The sequence below is a fragment of the Dendropsophus ebraccatus genome, chromosome 4 (genome assembly GCF_027789765.1).
Source record: "Dendropsophus ebraccatus isolate aDenEbr1 chromosome 4, aDenEbr1.pat, whole genome shotgun sequence".
NCBI classification, from domain to species: domain Eukaryota; kingdom Metazoa; phylum Chordata; class Amphibia; order Anura; family Hylidae; genus Dendropsophus; species Dendropsophus ebraccatus.
In genome coordinates, this window is record NC_091457.1 from 102,097,811 (window position 1) to 102,112,805 (window position 14,995).

The 14,995-nt window shown below is 44.3% G+C and overlaps 1 protein-coding gene across 3 annotated transcripts in view; it reads left to right on the forward strand.

Annotated features, from left to right (window-relative positions):
• Positions 1-14,995, forward strand: part of RNF123 (ring finger protein 123) — a 38,549-nt gene that overhangs the window by 13,576 nt on the left and 9,978 nt on the right. For all 3 annotated transcript variants that reach the window (XM_069966502.1, XM_069966500.1, XM_069966501.1), the window contains exons 11-35: positions 1,652-1,766; positions 1,997-2,101; positions 3,155-3,280; positions 4,458-4,550; positions 4,633-4,706; positions 4,949-5,066; positions 5,426-5,525; positions 5,597-5,658; positions 6,021-6,092; positions 6,363-6,483; positions 6,569-6,670; positions 6,744-6,850; positions 6,941-7,133; positions 7,532-7,677; positions 7,750-7,833; positions 9,912-10,019; positions 10,272-10,449; positions 12,710-12,784; positions 12,868-12,955; positions 13,127-13,214; positions 13,450-13,534; positions 13,815-13,954; positions 14,058-14,246; positions 14,715-14,790; positions 14,869-14,953. In XM_069966502.1, coding sequence (XP_069822603.1) covers positions 1,652-1,766; positions 1,997-2,101; positions 3,155-3,280; positions 4,458-4,550; positions 4,633-4,706; positions 4,949-5,066; positions 5,426-5,525; positions 5,597-5,658; positions 6,021-6,092; positions 6,363-6,483; positions 6,569-6,670; positions 6,744-6,850; positions 6,941-7,133; positions 7,532-7,677; positions 7,750-7,833; positions 9,912-10,019; positions 10,272-10,449; positions 12,710-12,784; positions 12,868-12,955; positions 13,127-13,214; positions 13,450-13,534; positions 13,815-13,954; positions 14,058-14,246; positions 14,715-14,790; positions 14,869-14,953 — 2,730 coding nt within the window. The remainder of the gene's footprint in view (positions 1-1,651; positions 1,767-1,996; positions 2,102-3,154; positions 3,281-4,457; positions 4,551-4,632; positions 4,707-4,948; positions 5,067-5,425; positions 5,526-5,596; positions 5,659-6,020; positions 6,093-6,362; positions 6,484-6,568; positions 6,671-6,743; positions 6,851-6,940; positions 7,134-7,531; positions 7,678-7,749; positions 7,834-9,911; positions 10,020-10,271; positions 10,450-12,709; positions 12,785-12,867; positions 12,956-13,126; positions 13,215-13,449; positions 13,535-13,814; positions 13,955-14,057; positions 14,247-14,714; positions 14,791-14,868; positions 14,954-14,995) is intronic.

Here is a 14,995-nt window from a genome sequence, read left to right on the forward strand (position 1 = left end):
TATCAGTGTAGACAGTATTCACACAGTCTGATACATGGTAACCAGCTGTAAGGGCATAAGAGAGATGTGTGCTGATACTGAGGGTGATTTCAGCCTTGTGGACTGGACTCATGATAAGCGCCAACAGATTCCGCAGTGCTTTTTTTTTTTCACAATACAGGGGTTGCATTTACAAAGACCTATAACAGAATTAAATGGTTAAAATAAAAAATACAAAAGGACTCAATTAGAACACAAATTTCTCCTATGATCAGCTGTGTGCCTCATAATTTGCCAAATGCGTGTTTTTTTTTTGTATTTTTTTATATTTGCAGTTAAGGTAACGCCTGTCAAGCTCAGAAAAGATTAACACCTGTTAGGATAGCCTCAAATGTGGTATTAGGGTGCATTCACATACACAGAATCCGCAGCAGATCTGGAGCAGATCCGCAGCAGGTTTGATGGTGCAGATTTAATGCTGTGTTCAGTTATTAAGATCAAATCTGCTGCAGATTCGCACCATCAACTCCGCTGTGATACCATATGTGTACTGGATATACAGTATTGGCTATAGAGTGTATAGTATATCAGACATGCAAGGTGATAGCTTCCCGGTGGATTCAGACAAAACCTCCCATAACTCAGGAGTTTATTGACAAGATGAATAATTTGATAAGGCTGGATTGTCTACATTAAGAGGAAATGTATGGCAAAGTTTGAAAGAATTTGGGGTAGATGGGTAGATACCCCGGGACTGCTGAGTAGGATATTAAGGGAATGTTATTAGAAACCGCATGCAGCGTTTCCTTAATCAGATGGCTAGCCGTTACTCTAAATGTGAAATATTTGTATAAGGAAGGAGACTTCCATAGTTCCCAAGGGTACCCTTGATTAAGAGTGCGTTCACTCATAAAGGATCTGCAGCAGATTTGAAGCTATGTTCAGTTATTTAGATCTGCACCATCAAACCTGCTGCAATACGGTATGTGTGAAGCTACAATAAGTCCTTTATCACTGTATTCTTTATGAACACACAGTAGCTGGGCAATGTACTATTTTAAACCAGGTTTTTTCTTCTCCCGTGATACATTATTTTTGTTGGAGCTGCTTGTTGTAGCTCTTCTATGTGTTGAGTATTACCGCTCCACTAATGTGTGTTAATTAATAGTATTATGAATGCTTTTAATTAGTATTATGACATGCTTTTGTAATCTAGCCATTGCATTGAGTATGCTATTACATTGGTGCAGAATGGACATGTAGAAATACATGGAACAAAATACATGGAATCATTTTTTTGTTTTATTTTTATTTTTTTGTAAAAATGCACAAAAATAAAGGGGTTGTCCAGTGAAAATCTTTTTCTTTCAAATCAAGTGGTGTGAGGAAGTTTTATACATTTGTAATTCACTTCAATAAAAAAAAAATCTCAAGGCTTCCCATTATGATTTTTTAATAGAAATAAATTACAAATCTATATAACTTTCTGACACCACTCGATTTGAAAGAAAAATCAAGTGGACAACCCCTTTTAATAATAAAAATTATCTGATAAAAATAATCACACATTTTTTTTAACAAAGTAGCAGTAAGTTTCATTGTACAGTAGTTGAACTTTATGTACAGGAGGCTGTGCCGGCCCTTTTAATTTTTCCTTAATGATCCACCTTACATATCCGGTGGAAGGATACCGTCCCCTACAGGATCCTCCCACTGTTGATCTACTCAAGGCCCAGAGGCTGCTGGGGTACCTAAAAAATGTCCTAAGCACTGGGATAGATTCGCAGGTAAATATCTATTACAAAGATGTTATACATTGATGCAGAAATTGTTAAACCGGGGTGAACTGAACCACCTCTGCATACAGCACTGACTGACAGTGACTGACAGGTCACATGACATGGTGACATCAACTACATATTATTTGGAGGGGATCATCACATGCTTCACCATAGCTGTTGTGTGTATCATGTAGAGAGGAAAATCTAATAAAATCTTTTCATGGTTTATCTGACAGGAGGGGAGGTTGCTAGACAAGGACCCTGCTACATGGCAGCTGCAGGGAGAGCCGACTGTCCTCATTACACTGGCACACATATTCAACCACTTTGCCCCATTAATGGTAAGTCTACTTTCTCTTTCTGGACAGAACCCGGGGATAACATGTAGGGTGCTGCCATGTTGTTACTTGCTATTATGTGTTTACAGTGAAATTCCACCATTATGGGAATCTGGCAGATGAAATTGATTCTCCAGACTGCTCATGCTGTTAGATAGCTATTAGAGCAATTAGATACCTGATACCTTTCATATATCAGTCTGTGCTTCTGTACCATGGAGAAATTAATTTCTTTGGTCTGGTGCAAAGTGTCAGAGATGCTTTCCCAAGCTCCTGAAGTGCTAAAGGCTGGAATATCTCTCCCCCCCCCTGCAATCTCTGTTCCTCCTTGATTGACGGTCAGAGGTCAACCTCCAAATCTTGTTTTAGGGCTATGCATATGAATTATGCAAGATTTCCGAACAGGGCTCAGCTTCCAGTTGACTGTCAGTCACATATAGGAAAGGAAGCATTACAGCCCTAAACACTTTAGGGGCTTGGGAATGCCTGTTTGACACTTTGCACCAGAGAAATAGAAGCATTTTTCTATGTTTTGGAAGCACAGACAGATATGAGTGGTATCATGTGTCTCCTTAACCTAATGTATTAATGTCAACAGAACCTGAATTACATCTGACAGAATAAGGCTGCATTCCCACGTTCCGTGATCCTGACGGATCACGGACGTGGAATGCATGTACCGGAGTCCCCCCGCGCCCGGACAGCATCTGTAATTAGATGCTGGGAGCGGGGGAGACTGTATTCATAAGCGCCGCGCTGTAATGAATCAGCCGCGCGGTGCTGTTGCTACAGCGCGGCGCTTATGAATACAGTCTCCACCGCTCCCAGCATCTAATTACAGACTCCGGTACATGCATTCCACGTCCGTGATCCGTCAGGATCACGGAACGTGGGAATGCAGCCTAACTTTTAAGTTCCATTAATTTAATTGTGGGTGTAAATATTCTACATATTACAGGTGCGTGCTGGCTCATTGGTGCCCACTGATATATTTACATGTTTAAATGCTCTGATGCCAGGAACTCCCTTATCTTATGACTCTGCTTTTCTCTGCAGTGTAAGGTTTATCTAGTGGAGGATGTCCTAATGAACTTTCTACTTGGGATTCTGGAGGGCGGGGGAGCTGTTGGGGAACACCCCCTCATTCAACATCTCCTGGACCTCATGTGGCTGCTGATGGAGGTGAGTATGTTCCCATGTAGTGGGACTAAGGGCCCTATTCCACGGGCCGATCAATAATGTAAACGAGCGCCGATCTGCTAGATCGGCGCTCGTTTACTGGGCCTATTCCATGGCCCGATGATCATTTAGTGAGGGCTACAGGGACGTTGTTACCGATGTCCTTGGAACCCCTTGCAGCATACATTACCTAGCAGGGCTTCTCCTTCGCTCCGTCTTCATCCCCGTCCCGCTCGCAGCATCAACACCGGAGCGGCCTGACTGAGCTGTCAGACCACTCAGCCAATCACTGGCCGCGGCAGTCCCGGCCTGTGATTGGCTGAGCGGTCTGACAGCTCAGTCAGACTGCACCGAAGCTGCTGCTGCGCTTTGGACCCGGGATGAAGACGGAGCGGAGGAGAAGCCCTGCTAGGTAATGTATGCTGCTCAAATCGCGGTTGCTATTCCACGCAGCAATGCGCTGTGGGTGACCGATGATTTTAGGTTTGGGCCTAAATAAACGATCAGACGATGACACAATCATCGGCTGATCGTTTTCTCTATTCCACCGAGCGCTAATCGGGACGATTTATAAGAGCCAAACGGATTCACAGTGATACTGCCTCCAATTGGTGGCACCAGAGGGCAAACTCTTTTACTTCTAGGAGCTACTTTGTGTGCCCTTTAGTGGGGAAGGTGGAGGTCCTGGTGGTTAAAGGATATTCCCATTTTAACTACTATAGTTAAACTTGTGAAAATTGTGAAATTTTTTATATTTTTGTAAATACATGTACTAGGCTAACTTGCATCCTACCCCTGCTATATGTGTGTATAATATATATATTAATTATGTACACACACAGCATATCAGGAGTATGATGCAAGTTTGCCAAGTGAATGTATTTGCCAAAATATTTGGCGATCACTGCTCCCTCTGCAGAGACTGCCAGACATCGAAATTGTGTCAGGCAGCCTCTTTCCCCTGTGTTCTGTATATAAGGATGGAGGAGGGGGTACAAAGTAATATAACTATAATAAGGCAATGTGCTGGCAAAAAAATAACACTTTTTTTACATCTCTGGAGTACACCTTTAAAGGCTTTCATTGAGTGGGTAATGAGAGAAGTGTTAGCAGTTAGTATGCCCTCTAGAGGCGGTTTGCTGCATTTATTTACTAAGCACCTCTTTTTATGTCCCTGTAGGACTATGAAATCCACGAGTTTCTCAAGCAGCTGATGATGTCTCTACTCCGAGCGTATCGCTTCTCACCTATAGTGCCTGACCTAGGACTGCAGGTACCTGGCTAAGAGCTGTAGCACTGTCACAGAGGGATAATGTGACTTTCATGCACAGTAACCTGCCATCTTGTTTACACAGATCCATTACCTGCGTCTTACTATTGCAATTCTAAGGCATGAAAAGTCACGGAAATATCTACTCAGCAATGTTCTGTATCCTTGTCTCTGCTCTCTGTGTAATGTGTAGTATTTAGATTCCAGCCTGTATTACTGATGTTTCTGTAAAGGGACTCTGAGAAATTTAGAGAATATCCTATGATGGGGCTTGAAGCATTCAGGAATAGGTGTTTTATTTGTATATGCATCAGGGTGCTAATGCTTGCATGTGTATGTTCAGTGCTCTCCACTATCTTGATAGAAGCTTGTTGGTTCTTCCTTAGTTTTTTGAACTGTAGATTTGATGTCCTTCGATCAGTCGTCTTTTTCTTCATTAAGAGCCCATTGCGGGTGGAGGAGGCCGGACTGCAGGAGCTGATTCCGACCACATGGTGGCCAAACCGCTTCAACAAAGAGGTGAGCAACTGCTTTAAACATCACATCTTGGACACATATTCCCCTCATGCAGCAATTCATTATCAGTGGAAGTTAGGGTAGCCTTTACACAGAGATTTATCTGACAGATTTTGGAAGCCAAAGCCAGGAATGGATTTGAAAAGAGGAGAAATCTGTCTTTCCTTTATGACCTGTTCTCTGTTTATAGTCTGTTCCTGGCTTTGGCTTCAAAGATCTGTCAGATAAATCTCTCTGCGTAAAGGCAACATTAGTCATTGATTTCTGTTCTTGCTCTGTATTTTTTGGATGTGGTTCATTGTCTGATTGCACTTATTTCTACATGTATGAGGCTAAAAAAGTTAGTAATTGTTCTTTTTAAGGGAAAAGAAATCAAGGACCCAACAGAGGAGAGCGGTGAGGAGCGGCTGAGGAGGAGAGCATATGAGAGGGGATGCATGAGATTGAAGAAGAGGATTGAAGGTAGTGGCTGATGATTAACAATTCCAGTCAGTTTCTTGTTGGGTAAATTCATTTCTGTATTTATATTTCAGTGGTGGAAGAGCTGCAGGTTCAGATTTTGAGACTTTTGCTAAACAACAAGGACAAAGGAGGGGTGAGTGTGTTCTGCCATGTCCCTACCTACACCAAGGGAGAGACTAAAGCTCCAGCCTAAGGACTGTATTACACGGCACAATGTGTAAGGTCGGCGCTTGCTTCCTTCTTATCAGGTCATCGCTCTTTCTCGTTTTCTGCTTGCTGTCTGAGCTATTAAACACACAGACATCAAGTGGGGGTGGCCCATTCAATAGAGCAATGGCAGCAGACCATTGCCATAGTGATCGTTTTCATAGGTCATGTCTGCTTATCGTTGCCTTTAAACACGACCTACGATTATCGGCCAGAATGGCTGATCATGTGGTGTACTGATCAAATGTTCCATATCACAGACTCTAAAAGGTTACTATGTCTCTGCAGGGTGAGGCATCTCGGTACATATTTCTCAACAAGTTTAGAAAGTTTCTCCAGGAAAATGCCAGTAACAGAGGGGTGAGTAGAGCATGTCCTTTCCTTTTTCTTGTATAAGATGCTGTCACCTAGTCTAGGCGAATAAAGTTATATAAATATCTCTGAGAAAGCAGACTGAACACATCATCATTAGCATTGCCAGGTATCTCTCACCATCATAATGGCTGTAAAGGTCATTTCTATGTTATAAACAGTGTCTGCCTATCATCAGGGAGGAATGTCTGACATCTCTTAATCTAATAATGGCAGTCTAGGTATCATTGGAGTTCTGATTCTAGCCTCTTCCCACAGAACCCAACCGTTTTGTGCCCCCCAGAGTACATGGTGTGTTTCCTGCACCGTCTCATCACTGCCCTAAGATCCTGCTGGGATGACTACCAGGCCCGATGTCAGTCGGCACTTTGCAGTGAGGGTATGATGAGGCTCTGGGTACATTGATGTGTTTTGTAGTACATTTTCGTTATATCAATTCTCATCTTGTGCTATATTCCCTACAGAAGCATATGTGCCACCCCAACTCTTTTACAATGGGAAAGTGGATTACTTTGATCTACAGAGGCTTGGGGGGCTTCTATCTCATCTACGAAAGACGCTAAAAGGTGGGAGTGTAGAACATGGGTCTTCCTGTTGTGGTCTGGGACATCCTACTCATTACTTTTGTTTACTTTTTAGATGACCTTGCCTCCAAGGCTAACATAGTAATTGACCCCTCTGAGTTGCAGGCAGTCACTATGGATGACCTGGAGGAGGAGGATGAGTCTGCAAGCACAACTGCCCAGGTGAGTGAGGGTGAATAGACTGACTGGAGCTCAACGTATAAGTCTTCTGCCCAACCACAATGAATCTATGAATCTTTCTTCCCAATTCAGAGGGCCTCCGCTGCACTAGCTATTGGTGGGGCATTGGCCCGACCCAGCTGGCTGAGCTCACCAACTCTAGGGAGAGCTAACCGGTTCTTGAGCACTGCAGCAGTGAGTTTGATGAACCCACGACGGCCGCTTGGAGCCCTGGAAAAAGTCAAAGTGCGAAGCCTCAGTGTAGAGCAGCGCACGGAAGATGATAGTAAGTTACAAGGAAATGGGGGTGGGGAGAGGTGTGTCAGGTGAGTATTCTATACTGTTTAAAGGTCATGTTGAATGTCCCAATCCTGTATGTAAATTAGCATCGATCTCTGTGATCAGCAATTCACAAGGCACAATCATCCAAGCAGCCAGGCTGTGCAAACCGTGCTGGATCATTCATGCATTTTGTGCTATCAGCTGTCAGCCACAATCAGCCAACAAACAATGAGTCTGCTTATTCATCAACTGAACGCTGGCTGTATTATACAGAGTGATATTGGCCTGTTTGGTTTACAATCATCACGTGTTATAGCATTTAAAGATATGATGACCCATCTTTGTCAGTAAGATGACATGCTCACTGCTGGAATGAGATTGCAATTTTTTCTTCTATTGCAGTTGAAGGGCATCATGGGAATGAGGGCCTGCTTCTAGGAAGACCCCTAGAGGAGGCTGAACTTCCCATCACTGAGAACTCTCTGCTGGAGATCTTGGATGGAGCTGTGATGATGTATAATCTGAGTGTGCACCAACAGCTGGGGAAGGTGAGTCCTGATCAGTCCTTATAAGCAGATTCCCATCCAGAGCACCTCTTTCCTAATGTCTTATCCCTGCAGATGGTTGGAGTATCAGATGATGTGAATGAATATGCCCTGGCTCTGAAAGACACTGAGGAGAAGATAAAACGCTGCCCCAAGAGAGTGAGTATATGGCTGGGCCTACTTTGCTTGTAGCGAAATGCTGGTGGCATTTCTAATAATATATAAAAATGAATGGAAAACAGGCAAAATATGTTATCACATAAGTTAGACAAGTTCCTAATATACACTAATTATGAGAAATGCACATATAGTGCTATTTCCATTGATTTAGTAGATTAGGCAGACGATATTTTCTACTTAAAAAAAGTGCCTGAAGTGTCCAGCAGGGGGCGCAGTATACGTAGAAGTCTATGTAGTGGAATCAGTGCAATCTCCCTCTGACGCGTCCTGTGCTGCCTGGTGCTTTTGTGATCTCCCTCCCGTCCCGTGCTGCCTGGTGCTTTTGTAATCTCCCTTTCTCCCTCCCTCCCTCCCTCCCTCCCTCCCGTCCTATGCTGCCCGGTGGTTTTGTGATCTCCCTCCCTCTCTCTCTCCCGTGCGATCTCCCTCCCAGCCCAAGCTGAACAGTGCAGTGCAGCGGTGTGAGCGCTCCTTATCTGCCGCTCACCCCGCTTCTCTGCATCAGGCAGCACGGGTCTGGAGGGAAAGAGGGAGATCACAAAATCACTTGGCAGCACGGGACGGGAGGGAGATAAAAAACAAACAAACACGGCAGCACAAGATGAGAGGGAGGGAAAGAGGGAGATCACAAAAGGACCTGGCAGCCCTGGATGGGAGGGAGGGAGGGGGAGAGCGCACTGATTTCCACTACATCGACTACATATACTGTGCCCCCAGCTGGACACTTTAGGCACATACACCCAAGTCGTGACATCACTTTTTTTTTGCATAAGCTAACAAAGTGTGGCATGTTACAACAACTCAGCTTAAACCAAAAAGACATCGCCTCCTATACAAGAGGCAGTGGGGCACCTAGAAACCCAGTCTGGGTGTTATAGCTTTCGTACTAGTAACACTGTTTATGAATTCAACAGACAGTTACTTCTTTGTGCAATAAAGCAACCTGCCGAGTAGTACTACGGTAATGCATGCCTTACACAGCAGACATACACATAGCCCTCTCAATCATACCATGATACACTGATAAAGACTATGTAAACTCACAAACAGACACGGGGGAGGGGGGATGAACTGGTTTGGATATTTTCTCTGTCAGGCAACATGTAATTTAGCTAAGCTCAGTTCTCTTTAGCGGCTTGCTTGAGTCGTCGTTCATTGGCATCCAGCCACTCCGTAGCTGGCTTTGATTCTTCATAGAAGTGGACAGAGCCCAATTCAACGATTCTGAGCCTTGCAGGGTAGATCATGGAATAGACACATTTAAGGTTCTCAGTCTCCCCTTAATGTCCAGAAACTGTACCCTACGCTTTTGGACGTCTATGGAAAAGTCAGGGAAGATAGAAATGCGAGACACATGGATGGTTAAATCAGGATGATCCCTTACAGCTTTCAATATGGACTCTTATAACTGAAATGAAGTATTCTCATCAGTAGTGGTCTAGGAGGGGCCCCCAGTGGTGGCTTACAGGATGGCACCCTAGGTGCCCGTTGAATAGCAAACAGTATTTTTCCTTTATCCAGTTTTCACAAATGTCAACCAGGTTCCTTCCCTCAGTTTTTTCTGGAACACCAATAAATCTCAGATTGTTCCTTTGCATCCGGTTCTCCAGATCATCAGATTTGCATATAAGTAAGGAAACAGCAGCACCATGTTGCTTCTGTGGCGTTTCTGTTCCGGCCTCCTTGTTGCGGGTGGATTTGGTGAACAGTGTTCTGCTGTGGGCAGGATGGTTGTGCAGATATTCGGCAGCAGCTCACTAGCATGCGACTGCTCACGCCCCGTCGCTTTTTTTTAGAGAAATTAAAGACTACCTGATTTACGAAATTGAGGGAAACAGCACTATATATGCATTTCCCAAAATTAGTGTATATTACATATTTCCTTATGTAATAACATATTGAAAAATACATTTTTGCCGGAGTTGTCCTTTAACACAGGGAGGGGGCAACAGGTGGTCAGGGTGCGGGTGCGTCTGCTGGAGTATCTCCAGGTGCCCATTACAACTCATCTGTGTCTGCTTTACTGCAAAATTCAAATAATATTGTGTCCTGAGCAGAGACCTGATATCCTGGAGGAACTACAAAAGAGTCAACAAGTGTTCTTGGAGAAGCTGAACCACCTGAGCCGGCGTCTGGCATGGATCAATGTCACCATCTACTCAAAGGTACCTAATTCTTGCTGAAATGTAGATAAAATATCTGTTGCCTCTACTCTCCTGTATTCAGATTGCCCACAGTAGAACTAGATAAAATGGTATTTACAGTTTTGCAGGGAGGGCAGCAGGGGAAGCATCATCATGTTTATTAAAGTGCATACAAATTTCCTACCATTGGCATAATTGTAAATCCACAATAAATTGGGCATTTGAGATAAATCATAAAAATGTGATAAATCTTACTGTGTCCTTTGCCCACAGGAGAAGATGCAGGATATTTACTGGTTGCTGCAGGTCTGTTTGCGCACCATAGAGCATGCTGATCGCACCGGATCACTGTTTGCCTTTATGCCAGAGTTCTACCTTAATGTGGCCATGAACAGCTACAACTCACTAAAGAACTACTTTAGCCCCGTCAGCAGCATGGAGGAGCTTCCTGGTATGTAATTTACATACACATTGATGCCACCAGCAGAATAAAGAGTGCTGGTCTGGAGTATAATACAAGCTGTATATTAGAATCAGTACAGGATAAGTAATGTATGTACTCCTTGGTTGTGTCAGAATGGGCTGAAAAGGGCCCACCAACACAAATGATTCTGGGGGCCCGCTTTACTTGATATATGTAAATGTTACTTGACTCCCCACCTGGCCAGTGCTTTCTCCATACACTTCAGTGGCAAGGTGGCTGCACATGTAGGTAGCCATGTCTCCACTGCAGTACATAGAGAATGTGGTGGAAATGGACCCCCATTCTCCTAAAAAAAAAAAAAAAAAAAAAAAATGAGCATCATGGTGAAAGGAGCTCTGCTGGGGAGGGGGAGACAGAAGCTTATCCTGTTAAAGTAGGGAATTTAAGGTGACAGGGGTGCTATAAGGGCTAATGGCCCTATTCCACGGGTCGTTTTAGAGGAGCAAACGAGCGCTATTAGCGCTCGTTTGCTCCTCGCTCGCTGCCGCCGCTATTCAACGCGGCTGCAGCGAGTGGGTGAGTGCGGGAGGGGCGGCGGGGAGCTGCGGGGGGGCTGCCCGGGGGATCGCTGATCGTCCGGGCAGCCCATAGGATATAGCAGCATCTGCTGCCGACGCTCCTATTCAACGGAGCGACGGCAGCAGATCGCTGCTATATCAGTCGCTTGTTTTTCAACATGTTGAAAAACAAGCGACTGCAACGATCAGCCGACATGAACGATGTCGGCTGATCGTTGCACTCTATTCCACGGAACGATTATCGTCCGTAGCGGTCGATATCGTCCGAAAACGAACGATAATCTTTCCGTGGAATAGGGCCTTAAAGGTACCAGGAATTTGAGAGTACTCTGAGGTGTGGCGGGTTAGGGTCATGGCTTTTGTGGAGGGAAGATGAGCCAAAGGTGCCAGAGCTCTGGAGGGGCAGAGACATAAAAGACAAAATGGCAGGGCCCATTTAGGACAGATGGCCCAGAAGTTTGTAGGGGGACTGTTTAAGGGCCCTATTTCACGGGACGATTATCGTTCGCATAATCGTTAAGGATAAACAATTTCAAACGACCGCTGTTGCGAACGGCCTATAATTGTTCACCCATTTACATGGAACGATAATCGTTACTTACGATCGTTCTTGAGGTCATCTTGTCGTTGCTATTGCATTCGTTGCTACTGCGAACGACCGAACGACATCTTATTCAATGCAAACAATTACTATTTGCGAACGAGCAATAATAAAAATAGGTCCAGGTCTTATTAAGCGATCAACGATTTCTCGTTCGTTGTTTAATCGTTAACTGCTATTCAAGCAAATGATTATCGTTTAGATCCGAACGATGTAACGATAATTCGAACAATAATCGTCCCGTGGAATAGGGCCCTAAGTCAGAAAATTGGGAAAAAGAACGTGGGTGGCAGAAGGTCAGCAGGTGCCAGACAATGTTAAAAGGAGGCAAGGCCTTGCCAAAAGGTAGGGGGTTGTTTTAGGTAAGGGGGGTTCTGTGGGAACACAAGCATTAGAGGGATAAAAGGGAAAGACACACAAAGTTGTCCTCTTTCGTGGTGATCTAATTCTATGATAACTAAGAATGTACATTTACATGTGCTGAAATTTGCTGAACAAATGAAGATTTAAGCATTTGCTTAAATAAGTGTTTCTTTTTGGAACAAAGCAGATAATTGTGAAAGCTGTGGAGTGGCTGTGGTAAAACAAACTCATACTTCTACATACTTATTATTTATTTTTAAAGTGCCCCAATTCCAAAATGTCAAAATGTCTTTCCCATGCCCCTGAAATGCTGCAAACTGGAACACCTCACTCCCCCTCCCATCGCTGTCCGTGTTTAGGGCTCTTTCCAGTTGACTGTCAATCAGGCAAGGATAGGGATGGGAGGGGGAGTGAGGAGGGGTTGCACAGGCACAATAGAAGCTTGGGAAATCCCCACTGACCTTTTGCACAGCAGAGTGACAGCATTTTACTAGGTTATAGAAGCACAGACGGATATTTGTAAGGTAAAGTGTCACCTTACCGTTACAGCTACCAAACAATCGTATCAGTTTGAAAAGCTGATGGATTCACTTTAAGTATGTACACAGTGACTTTTCTTTATTTAAAGTATGGTTCCACAGCAAGAAACATTTACTGCAGGAGTTGGCCTTGGTTGTTTTAGGGATGTTAATTAGACTGTATTGATCCCTAAATGTCCGATAACAAGATTTTTCACTGTCTGTAGGTTATGAGGAGACCCTGACGCGTTTGGCAGCAATTTTGGCCAAACATTTTGCTGATGCACGCATTGTAGGGACGGGTGAGTATAAGTAAATGCAGGCTTATTATGTGTTTCTTTCACTATCCATCTCCACCTCTGATTCTGTTTTCCATTCTCTATAGACATTAAGGACTCCTTGATGCAGGCACTGGCGAGCTATGTGTGTTACCCCCACTCGCTGCGAGCCGTGGAGCGGATACATGAGGAGCAGTGAGTCTGATTCCTTAGTCTATATGGGGGTCTTTTAAGGAGTTTAGTTTAATGCCCTTTGGGTCAGGGATGTTCAACAAGTTTATAAATGGTCTGGACTTAGGACCTCTCCTCCTACCCACCTATTACCTTCTGGGGCATACTTGTGAGTGACTGGCACCATCTCTCCAGGCAGATCAGCATGATGAAGAATCTCTTGGCGCCATATGAGCAGCGGCCATGGGCTCAGACAAACTGGATTCTCGTGAGACTTTGGAGAGTGAGTTGTGGGACGAGAAATAGGAAGACTATATTGGGGTGAGGGGTGGGAATGAGAGCATTTCATAATGTTTATTGGTGAGGGGAAGGCATAGCTTTTGTCTTAATGAATGTGGTTGCAGTAAGTTGTATTCTTTTGTTTTTAGGGTGTTGAGTTTTTTCAATTACCCCCCCCCCCCCCCACACACACACACACACCCTGTTCTTCTGTCTGACCAACACTTTATTCTTTCCAGGGCTGCGGCTTTGGTTACAGATACACAAGGCTCCCGCATCTGCTGAAAACCAAGCCAGAGGATGCAAACCTGCCCAGTCTGCAAAGTATGTATGTGAGAAAATCTGGGATGTATATTCTGAGCACTGTGTACAATGGCCCATATATTAAACTCTATTAAATTGGTCTAGAACCAGGTCATAGCAACCAATCACAGCTCCACTTTCATTTGACTAGAGCTGAAAGCTGAGCTGTGATTGGTTGTTGTGGGCAGTTTCTATTTTACACAGTTTGATAGGCCTAGATCTATGTATATTGCATTTTGCATGTTGTATTCTGTGTGACTGCCATGTCTTTGTTGTCTTGGACTCTTACCTGGTTTTGCAGAGCCTTGCCCATCCACGCTGCTGCAGAGTCATATGGCAGAGTTACTCCGGAGAGACCCAGAACTGGCATCCAGCTTTCTGAACAGTGTCCTGAACCAGCTAAACTGGGCATTTTCTGAGTTTATTGGTATGATTCAGGAGGTAAGGTCAGGGAAGGGGAGGGATAGGGGAGATATTGTGGGAAGGTTGGTCTAGGGCATTCTTGGTTCTTCTGGTAGTTATCTGAGCTGCACCTTCACCACAGATCCAGCAGGCTGCGGAGCGGCTAGAGAGGAACTTTGTTGACAGTCGACAGTTAAAAGTTTGCGCCACCTGCTTTGACCTGTCTGTCAGCCTACTGCGAGTCCTAGAGATGACTGTCACACTGGTCCCTGATATTTTCCTCGACTGGAGCCGGTCATCTTCTGAACTCCTCCTCCGCCGATTAGCTCAGGTAGGATACTGTACATTCTAAAAATCCTTCCAGTGGGCAGAAATTTGTGAAACCAAACTTCCCACCATGAGCAGTAGCTGATAACTGAGCAATAGATTTTGTTTTACTGTCCAACAGTCTGCCTCTCGCCAACATGGAATGGCCTTTGCTTGCTCTCTGTGAATAGGGAACATTGTTGTCTACATCCAAAGGCTGGAGACCTATGGTGATCGTGTAATGCTCTTGCATAAAAGTATAAACCATACAATCAGCTAGACAGCAGAAGCACAAATCTCTCCTGTTTTATAGCAGTAACAAGCCCTAAGCTATTTGCAGGAATAAAGTCAGGATGGATTTCAGCCATTTTTTTTCATGATTACAATGATGAAGCTTTATTTATGTTGGACTACACACGCTCTTTAACACTTGTATAATGTTCTGGTCTCAGGATTTGAGGCTTCAGGATTTAAATGTATCCTCTATTTACAGCTTCTCAATCAAGTCTTGAACAGAGTGACAGCTGAAAGGAACCTGTTTGACAGAGTGGTCACACTCCGGCTCCCAGGTCAGCAAAAACCCTTGCCCCAAGCTCCCCATTAACCCTCCACACCCAACTAATGCAGTGTCCTCCTTTTACTGCTAGGTCTAGAAAGCGTTGACCATTACCCAATTCTGGTGGCTGTGACTGGTATTCTTGTACGTCTGCTGGTTGAAGGTGAACCTCAAGGGTGAGTCTTGCCCTATGACCTGTTAGTGTAACAATTATTTAT